A 15,208-nucleotide genomic window follows, 5' to 3' on the forward strand; every position below is an offset into this window, starting at 1 on the left:
TTTGCACAATATTGAATGAAATGTACTGTTAGCTGTTGTTATAGCTATCAAACCCCCATACATGCATCATCAGTTGGTAAGTGACATGCTGCAGCTGTGAGATCCACTGTCTTGTGCATTTCTGGAGCTTTGATTCTCTGCCAGATGTGTTACGACTGGTGTATCCTTAGCCATGAGTTGCAGGAGAGAACCTGGACGGTCTGAACTTCATCTCGGTGAAGGGAATGGAGGAGTCTTTACCTTTCCAGTCTATCCAGACTATTCCCTGTATCAGAGCAGAAGTGAAGATATTTGGTTACTGTGCTCTATTAGAAGACAAGGTGTTTTAAAAGGATAGTTAGGATTTTTGAGGTGGGGTTGTGTGGGGTAGTTATCCATAGTCAGTATGTCAGTCAGCATGCCCCTCGTTTGGAGAAGGAGGCAGGAGTCCGATATGGAAGCTAAGCAAAGTACTGCTGTGGATGAGGGCAGCAACAAAATTCATTTTAGCCGCTTAAAATAATGTCCCACCTAAAAAAGTTAATATCAGTTTAAGTGTACACTGTATTAGAAGTGTTTTCTCTGCTCCTGCCCTCTGACATCAAGAGTATATAATACACTCACTATGTATAAGTACCCCACTACAACCCCACTTCAAAAAATCTGAACTATCTCTTTAAGTCCATTTGGTAGAGAGAGGAACTGTACCTGGTTGTTACTGTTGATGCCATAAAGACCGTTGAGGTTGGTCTTGTAGCAGTTCTTGTACCACCAGCCTCCCATGTAGGCCCTGGCACAGTGGATCCCCAGAGGATCAGCGTCCTTGTCCCGGGTTGAGAATGGACGTCCAGTATGGTACCTCATAGAATCACCTGACAGAGAAATAGGGATGTTGAGGTATGAATTGTCAGGCTTTTACTGTATAATAACACTGCACATGTTCAGTAAAGTCTTCACCTGCAGTTCCGGTGTAGCCAGACACTGTCAGAGTATAGTGCCTCTCCTCTGAGTCAATGGAGAAGTCGGCGTAGTGAGCGTAAGCTGTCTCGTTACCAGATCGCAAATCCACTCTGAGACTCACAGGGCCGACACTGGTCAGGTTGTGAAGAAGCTCATTTCCTAATAGTGGTAGAAATGAAAGGTGAGGGTAATTTATTTTAAGATATCAATGGTTTTATGCAGATGAGATGATAATTAGATCTTTCTTCATTTCTACCAATCCAGAAGTCTTCGCTGAGGTTTCCAAAGCCAGCTCTGTATTCACTCCAGGTTCTGTAGAAATCGATCTTTCCATTCGTCCTCCTCTGGAACACCTAAAGCACAAACATCCAGTTGTTGTCTATCAGAGGTGGGACCAAGTTATTGTTTCGCAGGTCATATATAGGTTTCTACACTCTGGTGTAAGTTTTTACACTCTAGTCTAGAGTTCTGAGTCCTAGACAAGTTGCTCTTCACCAAATGTAATGCCTTTTTAACAAAGGAGTAATAATATTTTAAATTCACAAAAATTATGAATGCTGTTTAAAATTTGTATTTATTTGTTAAATCAAGTTTTTTTTAAAGTTACTTATCTGTTAAGCTAACATTAGTGAAGCATTATCTTGTTAGCTACGTTAATATTTGCCTTGACTTAACGGCTCTTTGTTAAGCTTAAAATGTCACATGAAGCTAAAAGGTGTTACGTGTCCGTCTGTAATTTTCAGCCCGCATGTTTTTGTTTTCTTTTTTGTTGACTATTGCATACTTTATGAAAATGAACAAAATTATCTTTTGTAGAATTTTTTCTACCTGCTGCTCAGTAACGAAACGCTGAAACTTGACTGGATACTGTCTGACTGGTTCAAACAAAGTGGGTCTGAAAATGAGGTTTCAACTTGCTGGGAATCAATAGTGTAAACATCAGTGGCTTCAGCAAATGGTGGCAAATGGACTGATTCATGGCACACTTCTAAATGAAATACTTTTAAAATCTTTTTTAATCTCTTGGGGGAAGCTATCAAATATTTGTAAGTCAAAGGGCTCAAGTCCAAGTGGACCGATGTTTAAGTCCTCGAGTTGCAAGTTTTTTTTTTTGTCAAGTCATGTCTAAAGTCATCAAACTTGTGAATCAAATCCACACCACTGTTGCAGATTATTTAAATCCATACTGCCATCTCTTCAGTGCAATTTTTTTTGGATAAAAGCAGTTTCTCTCACTGTCCAGCCGCCTCCATCAGTCTCCATGTCACAGTAGACTCTGAACGCTTGTCCGTCTTTTCCTTGTGGGTAGATATCCACCTCTCCTGACTCCAGAGCTCCGTTCAGTAGCTCCTGAGAGCACTCAGTGGGGAAGGGGAAACGCAGTTTGCCTAAAAGTAAAAAAAAAATACAAATAAAAAACTGAGTTGTGATGAGGTGCTAGTAGGCAGATGAATAAGCAGGGAGTGTGTTACATGAAATACAACACCTGTGATGAATTCTGTGGTGACAATAGATGTGTAGTGTCCATCTCTCTCGCCTTGTACCAGAACAATATAACGTGACATTGGCAACAGCCCTGTCAGCTTATACTCTGTGATAGACTGGTCCAGGATCAGCTCCTAATGTACACATAGAAAAACTCATGAAGTTGGGCTACTCTGCATTTGGATACTCTCTTTGTAGTGTATGTACCAATGATGAAGGGATAGTATTCACCTTTGCCTCCTCTCCTACCACCTGATAGATCAGCCTGTAGCTGTAATAAACAACAGTGGAAGTTCTCCATGTGATCACTGCGGAGCGAGCACCCACTTCATTGGCTTTAACCACTGAGAGACACAAAAAAGGAATTTAGATCACACGCTTTACACACAAACTATGTAGACTTCAGCAAGTGATAAGCCTGATGTCCCTTGATGTATTCCCCTCTCTTCTCACCTTGAGCTGTAGTAAAAGTAGTTGAGATGGCCATGCTCTGCAGACTGTCCTTCTGGCTCAGGACTTTGACTGTGTACAGGGTGCCTCTCTGCAGGCCTCTCAGCTGGTGCTCCACTGAGTTTCCAGACAGCATCACTGTCACTGTCACATTAGGAGCTGTGGTAAGAAGGAGAGAAGGCTTAGCTTTGTCCCGAGCAACAGTCACGATAACAACTTTGTGTAGACAGTATATTGTCCCTGGCAAAACTGTGAAATTTATGTTGTTTAAAAAAAGAAATACAGATAATATACAAGCATAATAATGCAAGTTCATCCTTTCAAAAATAAATTATTTTTGTATTAAATTAATTAATTGATTTTTTTTTTTTTTAACTTTAAATTAAGATATTGGAATTGGAATGTGAAAGTGACTAGTCACAAGTGACTTTTAAAAAAAAAGATGATTTGCTGGTGGTATTTCATCTTAATTTTATTTTCAGGTTCAGTTCGGTGAAAAAAATGAGTCAGATTGTGGGTGTTTGATCATATATATATTAGAATAAAATGAGATTAATAATAATTTCATTTCAACGTTTTAATCTTCTGACTGGTGACTTTGCGTATTGACTCTTTTTTTATGTGCCAGCAGGTATTTGAGAGCTGCTTCTAGTTTTAGAATATAATATTTTATTTTTTATTATTATTTTTATATGCAGAAAATCTCCCCAAATTATCACTTTAAATGTGCTGCCTAACCAAATAATAGCGCTTGGCTAGTATAGGATTTACAGTTTCGGTTATAGCTGCGGATCATGTGTTGGTAGGGTTGTAGAACTAACTGGTCATATTTTCGGATGGCAGGGCGGGTGCAGCATTGTGCATCATAGTTCTGGTTCAGGAGTGGTTTTTAAAAATCAGACCTGTGCAGGACTCAGATAGAGCCTCGTTCCATTGGCAATAATGCTACCAAACCCTGCTTTTTATTCTGGCATCATGTTGACTAAAATGTTGGTGACACTTTAATGTAAACACATGATATATGGACGTGAACTCAGTAATTTTTGCTGACATTGATATTTCAATAACGTTATCATCATGACAGGCCTAATGAGCACTTTGTCATGAGTCGTTAGGGTAAAGTTGCCACACTCACTCTTGGAGGATTCATAGCTGATGATGAAGCGGTCAACTTTCCCCAGACTCGGTGTCCATTGCAGCACAGCTCTGGTATCCGTCACATTGACAACTTGGAGATGTGTTGGAGGGGCAGGTACTGCGGCAGAAAAGATATGATACATAATGTGTTTATTGGTGTTTTCACATGTTAAGACAGAAAAAGCAGCTGTACAAAACAGTGAGCTTATCCAACTTTGTACCTGTTGTCATAACTGAAGTTATAGCATCACTCTGGGCTCTGCTGTGTGTAGTAGTTACAGTGATAATGTAGGAGGTTCCAGCAGACAGCTTGGACAGAACCACATACGAATGCTGTGACTCCAAGGTCACAAAGCGGCTCTCCCCTAGCAGAACGATACAACAAAACTATCACACTGAAACAATTAACAATGCAAAAAAAATCCACACTGACTGATATATAAATACTCAATCTCGAGGCAGGCAAACCTGTGATGATGTTGGTGTATGTGACCCTAAAGCCTGAGAATGTGGTCTTTGGTTTGGACCAGGAAACAGTGAGGGAGGACTCTGTCACATTGCTGAAAACCATCTCTGTGGCTGGCTCAGGACCTGATGAGAGAAAATAAAGAGATTTCTATTCACATTTTCCTGCTCCCAGTACTGATCCTGTCCCTGGAGTGATTAAACAATTTTACTAAATTAAACTTTAGTCCAACTTTAGTCACCTGTAATTGCAGTTACTCTGTGAATCTTTGATCTCCTGTCAGCTGTTGTACCATACATATACAGGACATAGCCTGTGTTTGCTCGGAGGTTACTGAACTCCACAGAGCGCACACTGCCAGGTACCACCATAGAGATCCTCTTTGTTTCGGCTTTGCCTCTAGATCCTGCAGCTTTAACGGAGGCCCCAGTTGTGTTTGTGCTCTCAACCTGTACGTGCACTTCGGTTGCGTTCTTAGATGTGAAGATCTTGTCTCCCTCAAGGACTTCTTCTTCAAACTCCTCATGGTCCTCTTCGTCGCCCTCTGTCCGTGGCTCTCTCCTGATCACGGTGAAGTTCTTGAACATCCCTTGAGGTGCCGACCATGTGACGGTGAAGCTGTAAGAGGAGATGTTTACAACCTTTACAGAACCTAATCCACTTCCTCCCATCCTCCTCGAGCTCCCAGAGCCATGAATAGTTGTTTTATCCTGAACTCGACCCTCACTTGACGTCGCTGCAATGGTTGTGTTAACTAGATACTGACTCTTCTGTGTGACCTTTCCAGTTTTGCTAGTGTCAGTGTTTCTATTATCAACTGTTTGCACATTTGCCGTGTCAACTTTGACCTTCTTGGTGTGTTTATGTCCAGATGATTGAGTAATGTTCTTCTCAGCCAGTGTGGACTGCTCCAAGTTCTCCTTCCCTGTTCTGGTTTTGTTTGTTCCCACAGCCTTGGTCAGAATGGTCACAATTTTAGCCGTGCCATTGGATTTCTTTAAATTACTCTGGGTTACATTGGTTTGAGGTTCGTCTTTTAGTTGGTTTGATTTAGGATGAGTTTTACCAGCAGTTCCTTCCTTAACAAGCTTGAGGTCAGTTTTTTGGAGGACCTTTTTAGAGGTCAGGATTGTTGTTTTGCCTTTGCGGGCCTCTTCTTGCTTCCTTTCCTCATGTTTCAGGAGAACTTGACCTACAGTTGGGCGGCTGGTCTTTGTGGCACTTGAGGTCGTTATTTTCTTTACAGATTCTTGTTTTGTTTGTGTTTTAACGAGTCCTGCTTTAGTATTAGTAGCCACTTTGGGTTTAGTGTCAGTGTCTTTCTTCTGCTCCCTCCTCTGGAAGAGTGTGTGCTCTACTGTTTCCACAGTTACCTTGACCTTTCCTTTGGCGGCTTCTGAAATTGCAGAATAGAGGTTACAAGCAATGTGTGAATTAAATAATAGTCAAGTAAAAATAAGTTTCTCTCACTTAAAGGAACATTCTTTAAAATTTAGGAGGATTTAGGGGGATTTAGTGGCATCTAGCACTGAGGATTACAGGTTGTAACCAGCTAAAACTTCTCCCGATTAGTACTCCCTCAGTGTTCATTATTCAGGAGATTTTCATTGGGAGCTGAATAATCTACAGAGGTCCCTTCCTCTCCAAAACTAACAGACCAGGTAATTTAAAGCAGTAAACACTGTACAAAGCAGTTTCAAGTTACAAATCAGTGTTTCTCCAATGCTGTTCAGTAAGTCAGAGAGAGGCCATTAGCCCAGCAGCAGCTAATGTGCTCACCTTTTTTCTCTGATAACTTCAGATCCAGACGTTCAGCTTTTTTTTGTATCAGGAGCAAAATTATCTGCAGAGGCTTATTCCTCAGTGATGTAAACAGTTAACACTGAATTAAGCAATGTCACTTTGAAAAATCTGTGTTTTTATGATGCTCTCGTTGTGAAGTTGCCGCTAAGTACCATGACTGACACATAAACGTGAATGGCTGCATCAAGAGCCAGTGTATGATTTGTCTGTTCTGGGCCACTGTAGAAACATGGTGGTGCAACATGACAATCTCTGTAGACAAGGACCCACTTGGCTCATTTTAAGGTAACAAAAATTCGGTTCTTTTTTTTGATCATACACTGAAGACAACTTATTATATGATATACCATTTCTGCCTATATATCCCCCGAAATCCCCCGAAATCCTACACACTAAACCCTTTAATGTACGTCTCTAATGCTACCGTATTCAAATAGTGTAGACTCAAACTTACTTCTGTTACAGTCAGCTCCTTGTGCACACTTACTGCAGTCTGGACCTGTGAATCCCTGTTGGCAAATACATTTCCCCTTCTCACATTCTCCATTGCCACTACAGTCATTTGGACAATTTGCAGAACATGGACCTGAGCAGCAACAAATACAACCAAAATTACTAAATTCACATCCTTAATGAGATCGTTAATATAATAATCTGGTGAATATGAGTCATACATTTATCTTTGAGGGCTGACATCTCTCTTTCCAGTCGCGCCACGCGTCCTTTCAGTGCAGACATCTCGGCCTCGCACCCCCCGCTGCAGCCACCAGTCAACAAGCTGATTTTATGCGTCATTACCAGAGGAGCGCCAGGCTTCAGCGTCAGCTCCTGCTCCTTGGCGTTGTTTGAGTCGCAGCCATCGCTGATGACCACCTTGAGTGGCTGATCAGTGGCAGGCTTTTCTTTGGTGGTGGTCGCAGTAGGAGCTTTGATTACTGCACTCTGATTGGCCTTTGTTGAAAGAGCAGTTTGAACTACTGTGGGGGCAGACTTTTCTTTGATGAAGGGAGACTTGGCTACAACAGTCTGATTGGTGGAGGCTGTGGGTTTGTTTTTGGTGGTTTTAGTGCTACTGGCGGGAGCAGACTTTGTGGCTGGTGACTGAACATTTTGGACTACAGTGGGGGCAGGCTTGTCTTTGGTAACCTTCACTTCACTGACTGTAGAGGCCTTTACCGCTGCTGTGGTTGGAGTGGATAAAACTGTCTGATTGACTGTGTTTGGTTTTGGGGTTGGGCGAACGGTCTGTTTGGTGAGTGCAGCAGTGGGTTTTGGTTTTGACAGTGTGAAAACGGCATTTGGTCTGATCGCGTCGCTTCCTGTGGAGTTTCTCCTCTCATTGGTCGGGGATTGAAAGGAGGGAAATGGGGTGAGAAGGAGGAGAAGTCCTACAGTAAACAGCATTTTGAGCCAGCAGAAGTAGCCAGAGATGGTATTGCCTTTGGTGGATCTGTATGTATGTTACTGTAAAATTATGAACTCCTTCCTCTATATTTCTGAGACCACTTGTAAAGAGGAATATGCCAGGTCTCTCCTAGAAATGAAAAAAAAAAAATATGAAAGAGCTGAGTTATAACTGAGTTTAATGCATGAAATTGTTTTTGCCAAATCATTTTTTATCCAAAGTAAGGCTTTGCTGAGCATACTTGCTCTTTATTTGCCAGCTTCACATTCACAGAGTTCCTATTCACACTTTGATGCCCCCTTATACAATCCCCTACTGGCATCGAGGATGCAGTTTCTGGTTTCATGTCTTGCTCAAAAGTGACCTGACAGCAATGGCAAAGGATGCCATTATATCCTTTTAAAGATTCAATTTGAAAAATAAAAACTTGTTTTAGAAATCTTTCAGTCTCAGTAGATTGCTGTCTGCAAGACATGGAAAACAGAGCAAAAAATGACTCAGCTTACTCATCAAATTGAGCAAAGTTTTCATAAAAAATTATATCAAACTTTTTTCTTTTTTTAATTGTGTGTACTGATATACTTAAAAGGGAAAAAAAAACAAATCTAAGTTGAATTGCAGCAGTGTTGGAATCAGTCATAATAGTTAATTCAATAGCTTGCCAAACCAAGTAAAAATCTAAATTAGCTGATTTTCAACAGGAAGGAAGAAGGTGACTTGAGCGGGAGAGCCTGCTGGAGAGACTATGCAGAGAGGCAACAGAGCGTTACTGTATAGAACTGTGGGACACTGTACGTCTTTCACTATACAGAAGGTTACATAATCCGCTGCACCCACAACTCATAAAACCACTAAAAGAAATATGTCCAGCCTTGGCTTTAAATCTGCATAAAATCAAATAAATCGTGCGGCATGTAAACACATTAGGATGCTTTGCTAGACAGGAAGCCAATTTTTTTTAAATATAGCAATGGAGTGCATGGATTAACTGCCTAATTGGCTGCAGTATTAACTGGGCTGCAGTATTAACTGAATTAGTGTCTTTTTATTTGTAAAATGTAAACTGTACTAACATTTCATTCAATCGCATCAAATGGAAAATAATGAAAGATAAAGGTTATTGATAGTATAACCATGCCAAATTATGTGTGCACACTTAAAAATGTCATGTCATGTTCACAACTTACTGCAGTTTATGCACTTTACTGTTTAAGGTTTTTTCATCAACTGAAACACAGCGACATGACATTGTCCAACATTTTTTTACTCAAAATCCTGACAATAAATTTAGACATGCAATATGAAAGCATTATGTTGTGAAGTGAATATCTACAGACACCAAAATCAAGGATATAAATCCATGTGTTCAAAAAATTTCTGCAGTTACAACTCTGACATTCCAATGAAAAAAATGAACTTACCAGAATAATATTGTAGTTGTTGGCTTTATCTCTGTCTTTGTGTTGCTGCCTCCATCTGAGTGGAAAAGCTCACACAGACTTGCTAGATATGATCTGGGAGGAAAGAGGTGAGAGAAAGGACCACCACTAGAAAGGAGGAGAGTGATAAAGTCTGCTCCTACTTAAGGACCCCCCCTCTTCCTCCACGCCTAGTGGTCCCACTCTCTTAACCACCATGGAAAATATTTGTATTGGACTTACAAAAAGAGTGGCATTTTTAAACAGATTGGTGCATCAAATTTCATCAAATACTCTCTTGTATCCTGTTTTTATGTTTGTTTCTCTTTTTATGTAATGTTTCTATAATTTTTTTCTGGTAGATTAGACCATTTAATATAATAATTCAACGATTTTTGGTATAGTAAATCACGTTTGCTGCAACTTTTTGCATGTAATGTAACATATAATGTTGTGAACATATAGAAATTGCAGTTTTGTTTAAAACTGTTACACAACACATGCAATGAGATCTTTTGTGTTCTTTCATGTACAGTAACACAAAAACAGGCTGCATGTTTCAGCTTTGCATGACTGATGACAGTTATTCCAGTGTCTGCTAAATGTAACTTGACTTATACCAGACATCGCTTACACCTAGACACAGCTCTGATTGAATAAAGCCCTCGTCTGAGAATCATGATTCAGCTGGAATACATAGCATAACACTGCAGGTATTCAGTGTGCACTCTGGGGGACAGGAACCTCTCGCTATATGAATTGGGCGTTTGTTGGGAGTAATGAGATGTAACTACGTGGGAGTTATGTAAGTGACCAAGTATCCACCAGATTTAAGGGATGCTCTGTGAAGGCTCTGAATCTCTGACCAAATGGCCACCCACCATCCCACCTTTTGTAAACCACATGAAGACAAGTATATCAAGGGTCTAGAGCAAACAGGGCATAAGTGACATTTTCCTAATTTTACTGGAGTTTAAAAACTTATGGTTATATCATTGGAGCTTTTATGTATAACCAAAGATAATGTAAGTTGCTGTTTGTAGATCAAAAATTGGTTGATTTTTTTTTTTTTTGTATGAGCTGTTCCTATGAAGTCATACTACAACAGACTACCCAATAATATAAGCCATACTTTTTTCATCTCTAATAAACCGGCAAACACCAAAACAAATTTAATATAATATATATAAAACCTGATTAGTTGTGTGAAATGTAAATAAAAACAGAATACAATAATTTTCAAGTCCTTTTTGACATGTATGCAATTGAATACAGTAAAAAGACAGGATATGTATTGTTCAAATTGATGAACTTGATTGTTTTTTGGAAATACACACTCATTCTGAATTTAATGTCAGCAAATGTTCCAAAAATTGGGATATGAGCATGTTTACCACTGTGTCTCATCACCTTTTTTATTTTAGTTAATTCATTTATATTTTAAAGATTAATTTTTGGGCTTTTTGCCTTTATTTGAGGGGTTTAAATCAAACCTGCAGCTGCTGCGGTGAGAACATAGCCTCTGTACATGGAGCTACTGGGCGCCCCATCACCTTTTCTTTTAACAGCACTTACTAAGTGTTTGGGAAATGAGGACACTAATTGTTTAAGCTTTGAAAGTGAAATGTCTTTCTCATTCTTACTTAATATTCAACTTCAGCTTGAATAACAGTCTGGGGTCTCCTTTGTGGTATTTTGCGCCCCATCATATGCCATATGTTATCAGTGTAAATTGGGTAGGAACTGTAGACAGGCCATCTAGTACCCCCACTCATTTTACTACAAAGCCACACTGTTGCAAAATTTGCAGAATTTGGCTTAGCGTTGTCTTGCTAGAATATGCAGGAACATCCTTGAAAAAGACATCACTGGGATGGCAGCATGTGTTGCTCCATAGCATATATGTATCTATTAGTATTCACGGTGCCTTAACAAATGTGCAAGTAACCGATGATACCATGGGTACTAACACATCTCCATTGCATCACAGATGCTGGCTTTGAACTTAACGCTGGTAACAATTTTGATGGTACTCTCCCTCCTTACTCCAGAGGACACAACATCCATGATTCCTAAAAACCATTTAAATGTGAACTTGTCAGACCACAGCACACTTTCTCACTTTTTGTCAGTCCATCTCAGATGAGCTCAGGCCCAGAGAAGTCAGCCGTGTTTCTTGATGTTGTGGATATATGGCTCTCACTTTGAATTTTAGAAGGTAGAAGGTAGCAGGTAGATTTATTAGTCATTTTTTAAACAAAGTTTAAAAAACAAAATCTAATTTGTCTTTGATCCTGCTACATATTTGGAGTTGAAGGATAAGTTGATTAAAATCAGCAGCTACTATGAAAATTCCATTTAGTTCTGGACATGTTCAATTCCTGCAGTGCATTTTTCGATTTTGCATCAGAGTCTTGTGTCCTTATGGCTCCAAACAAGGTCCCCCCATTCAGTGCAATAGCTTGATCCGGCATTTTAGGAGTTAATCATGTCTCTGTGAAGACATGCACAGAGCAGTCTCTGATTTCCTGTTGCTGAGTGAGTCTCAGTCACATCTCATCCACTTTATTCTCTTTTGACCGGACATTAGCCAGAAGATGGCTTGGTAGAGGAACAGTTCTCGGTCCAAGTCAGGTCAGCCTTACCCTGATGCCGGCTCTCCTCCCTCTCTTTGTCCGGCGCTTTTGGTTTCGGTTAGAATCTGAACTTGCAATTGTGCTTTGAGAAATGTTGTTCTTAAACTGTTGGACAATTTGCCCACACATATTTTCACAAAGTGGTTAACCTTGTGCCAACCTTATGCCAGTTAGTGTATTTTTGAATCTATACATGATCAGATATATTTTTGCCATCAATGTTTTTAGTCACTAAGATGATGAGCATGCAAAACCACTTTATGAAACAGCTGTGAGTCTTTGGCTGAAGCTGAAGAAACCACAGTCTCATTTTCTATTACTGTTGCATGTACTCACTCTATATATGTTACAGTGTGGGTATGTAAATGCTCACAGTGAAAATGTATATTTACCTTTAGATATTTTAGCTGAGCTAACATGCTTTCCTTGGCAAGTACACCATGTTCTGATATTAAAAGACGACTAAACTACACTGCTTTACCGCAGCATCCTATGTAGAAGACAACAAATTGGTGATTAATGTAGTTGTTATGATTATTTCAGTAATTTGCAAATGTCATATGAACAGCTGATGTTGCACATTGAGCCAGGCAGCACCATGAGACTGTACAGCAAAGGAGTTGGTTGCCGCTTGCTTTTAAAGTGAATGTTGCTCAAGGTTGACTGTATGAGAATGTTCTCTCAAACGTAATGTCTAATTAAGACCTTTAGCTGCATGTGCACCGTGTGTGTTGGTGGATTTATCAGTTTGTGGATGCAGTTAGAAGAGAAGGGTAACAAAGAAGAGAGACAAATTTCCATTATGTCCGACTACGTTTACGTTCACAAAATATTCTGTTTTCTGCCCTTATTCCAAGAATGACAATATTCTTACTAAGCTTGTTACATGTTTCCTGGGTCCATACCTTTAAATCTGCCCTCTCAAAAGAGTTTGAGGTGACTGAGTGTGAAGATGGAAATGGAGTGTAACAAGTTGACAGTTTTGTTTGATATCAGGCAAGTTTTTGGATTTTTGGCCTTTATTTGATAGGAAAGCTATGGTGTGAAAGGGGGAGAGAGAAGGGATGACATGCGGCATAGGGCCGTGGGCTGGAATTGAACCGGCAGCTGCTGTGACGAGGACATAGCCTACATGGGGCACCCGCTCTGCCAGGTGAGCTGCAGTGCTCCTGTGATATCAGGCAAGTTTACATGGCTAATGAAAATAAATGTTCCACTAGGATTCCTTTTTATATGCAGTCATGCCTACTCTGTGCCCTGAAATGTCGATTATCACATCAAAATATGGAAAATTTGATCAGCTGGAGCTGCTTATACCATTTTGAGTCTTTGTGTCGAAATAGGATTTTTCCATAGTTTTCCACGTGTCAGACTTAGGTCTTTTTAACAGCAGGCATTTCGACTGGTCATAGTTGGAAAAGCACAGATGTTGCTGACTAAATAAATGGAGACTTATTTTCAAGTGTCCCATTAAGTGATGATAGTGTGACAGTGAGCCAGCATGCACCTGAAACTTAAGCAAATAAATGGTATTCAGCCATCATTAATGTTATACATTTTTGCTTTTCAGACTTTGACGTCTTGAAATGTCTCCTGTGAAAAAGGGCTATCCTCAAGACACCTTGGTATCGAGATGAAAAACACAGACTAATTGTCAGTTTAGTGTGGACTCCTGAGTGGGTGGTCCCACTCCATCATTGCCTCCATCTGCTGGCAGCCTCCAGGAACAGCTCCGCCCTCACTTTAGTCCTTTTTGCACCATAGACCACCCTCAAACCGCTGACCCTGTCATGGCCTTTGGAAAAAATTGCTGGAGACACACCTTCACACACACCTAACAAAATACACCTGGTCGTACAAGCACATCTCACAATTCCCCAGATTTTTTCACAGTTGATGCTCAAGCATATTTGATGGGTCAGAGAAGGTTATTCTGCACTTGCTGACTGTGTATTTATGATAAATCTGTTGTAGCAATTTACATATCAAAAATATCAAACACAATATAAATCTTACCCCGTCGCCACTAGCAGTCTGTTCTTTTTTTAATGTAATATTTGTATTTTATTGTGTTGCAGTAACAGCTACTAATGTTGATTGATAGTGAGTCTAATCATGAGCGCGGGTCTACACTGCTTAGTCATGACGAGCCATTGATTACCTTGAGAGGGCTTCAGTAAAAAAAATGACTGCGTTTTTGAGTGTGCTGTTGCTGTTGGCTACTGACGGTGCACTGAAGTAATCCCAAGATGAAAATGTGTGATGCCGAAGTCTGCGTATTTATTTACCCTTTATTGATTCAAATTTAATGAAATGTCTAATGGCAAAGGCTGAAACAGTGCAGGCATTGATCTGGCTGTGATTGAAGTGATGGTCAGTACTCCCATGTTGCTTACATTGGACTGGGCCTCAGAGATTAGAATAATATAAGCACATAAGCCCTCGCTTGTTCCTCACCTTTCCACCCATGCCTCCCTCCTACTCCTGCTGCACGGCTCCCTCCCAATACCCCCTGCTTTCACCCATTACCTCTCTCTGCATCACCCGCAACTCAACATGCATTATATAATTGCACTGAGTAACTTCTGCAGCGTGTTTTTAAGTGAAGCATGTTTGAGAAGAGGCTCTCTAGAGCTAATAAAAAGCTATTATCTTTATGAGGTGATGATTGATCCAAATGTCTATCACTGTGTAACTCCGCTAGGGGCAAGCAAGCGGATCTTATGTGCAGACTGTTGTGCCACTTTATGTGTATGCACTGTGCTAACCCCAAACTACTCCCACTCTTCCTTCTCCCTTACCTTGCAGATTTAAGTAAGCAGCGGGGTAACTTTGAGGGGGGTTGCGTTGAGTACAGAGACCCCTCTCAGATCCTTTGCTGCCAGTAAAAGAAAAAAAAAAGCATATGAAAATAAATATGGAAAACAAAGTAGACCACCGCACACTGAATGACTTTACTGTGATTTATTCAGAGTGAGCGACGCGTTTCGCCTGTGGCTTCTTCAGGTTCGCTCAGTGAAATAACATGAGCATTCACAGCTGTGCTAAACAGCTACGCATGAGTCACATGACATTCTCATTATTTTGCAATATATAAATAACATTTTGAAAAGTGAACAATACAAAAGCATGGCAGTATTTACAAAGGCCCATAAAGTAGCAAAGATCTCTATCTCTTTATACTATCTTGTAAATATTGTTATATTTATTGTGAATCATGATATCGTTGCTAATCTATGTTGTGATCGGGCTGAACACCTGAAGGCATCGACATGTCAATTAACTGTCATACTCACTGCGCCACCTACTGGCAACAAAAAGTAAGCCTTGCAAGACGATTATCTTTTAATTTACATGAAATTTTCATGGTTTGGTCTACAAATGATGTACACCAAGAATAAGTGGAATTTATGTCCCCTCCAATGCCACCTGATGGGCGCTAGAAGTACTACCCCATGAGAAATATCTC

The 15,208-nt window shown here is 40.2% G+C and overlaps 1 protein-coding gene across 1 annotated transcript; it reads right to left on the reverse strand.

The window, feature by feature from the left end:
• Positions 1-166: 166 nt before the first annotated feature.
• tnxba (tenascin XBa) lies at positions 167-7,075 on the reverse strand. Its single transcript, XM_042490787.1, has 16 exons — positions 6,955-7,075; positions 6,700-6,866; positions 5,836-5,904; positions 5,305-5,318; positions 4,719-4,750; positions 4,480-4,602; positions 4,233-4,376; positions 4,010-4,129; positions 2,878-3,033; positions 2,656-2,768; positions 2,426-2,558; positions 2,176-2,327; positions 1,196-1,292; positions 937-1,098; positions 688-851; positions 167-265 (listed from the first exon to the last, which is right to left on the reverse strand). The coding sequence occupies exons 1-16, from the start codon at positions 7,073-7,075 to the stop codon at positions 167-169; spliced, it is 1,866 nt and encodes a 621-aa protein (XP_042346721.1).
• Between the last annotated feature and the right edge of the window lie 8,133 nt (positions 7,076-15,208).

The sequence above is a fragment of the Plectropomus leopardus genome, chromosome 7, assembly GCF_008729295.1.
Source record: "Plectropomus leopardus isolate mb chromosome 7, YSFRI_Pleo_2.0, whole genome shotgun sequence".
Classification (NCBI taxonomy): Eukaryota; Metazoa; Chordata; class Actinopteri; order Perciformes; family Serranidae; genus Plectropomus; species Plectropomus leopardus.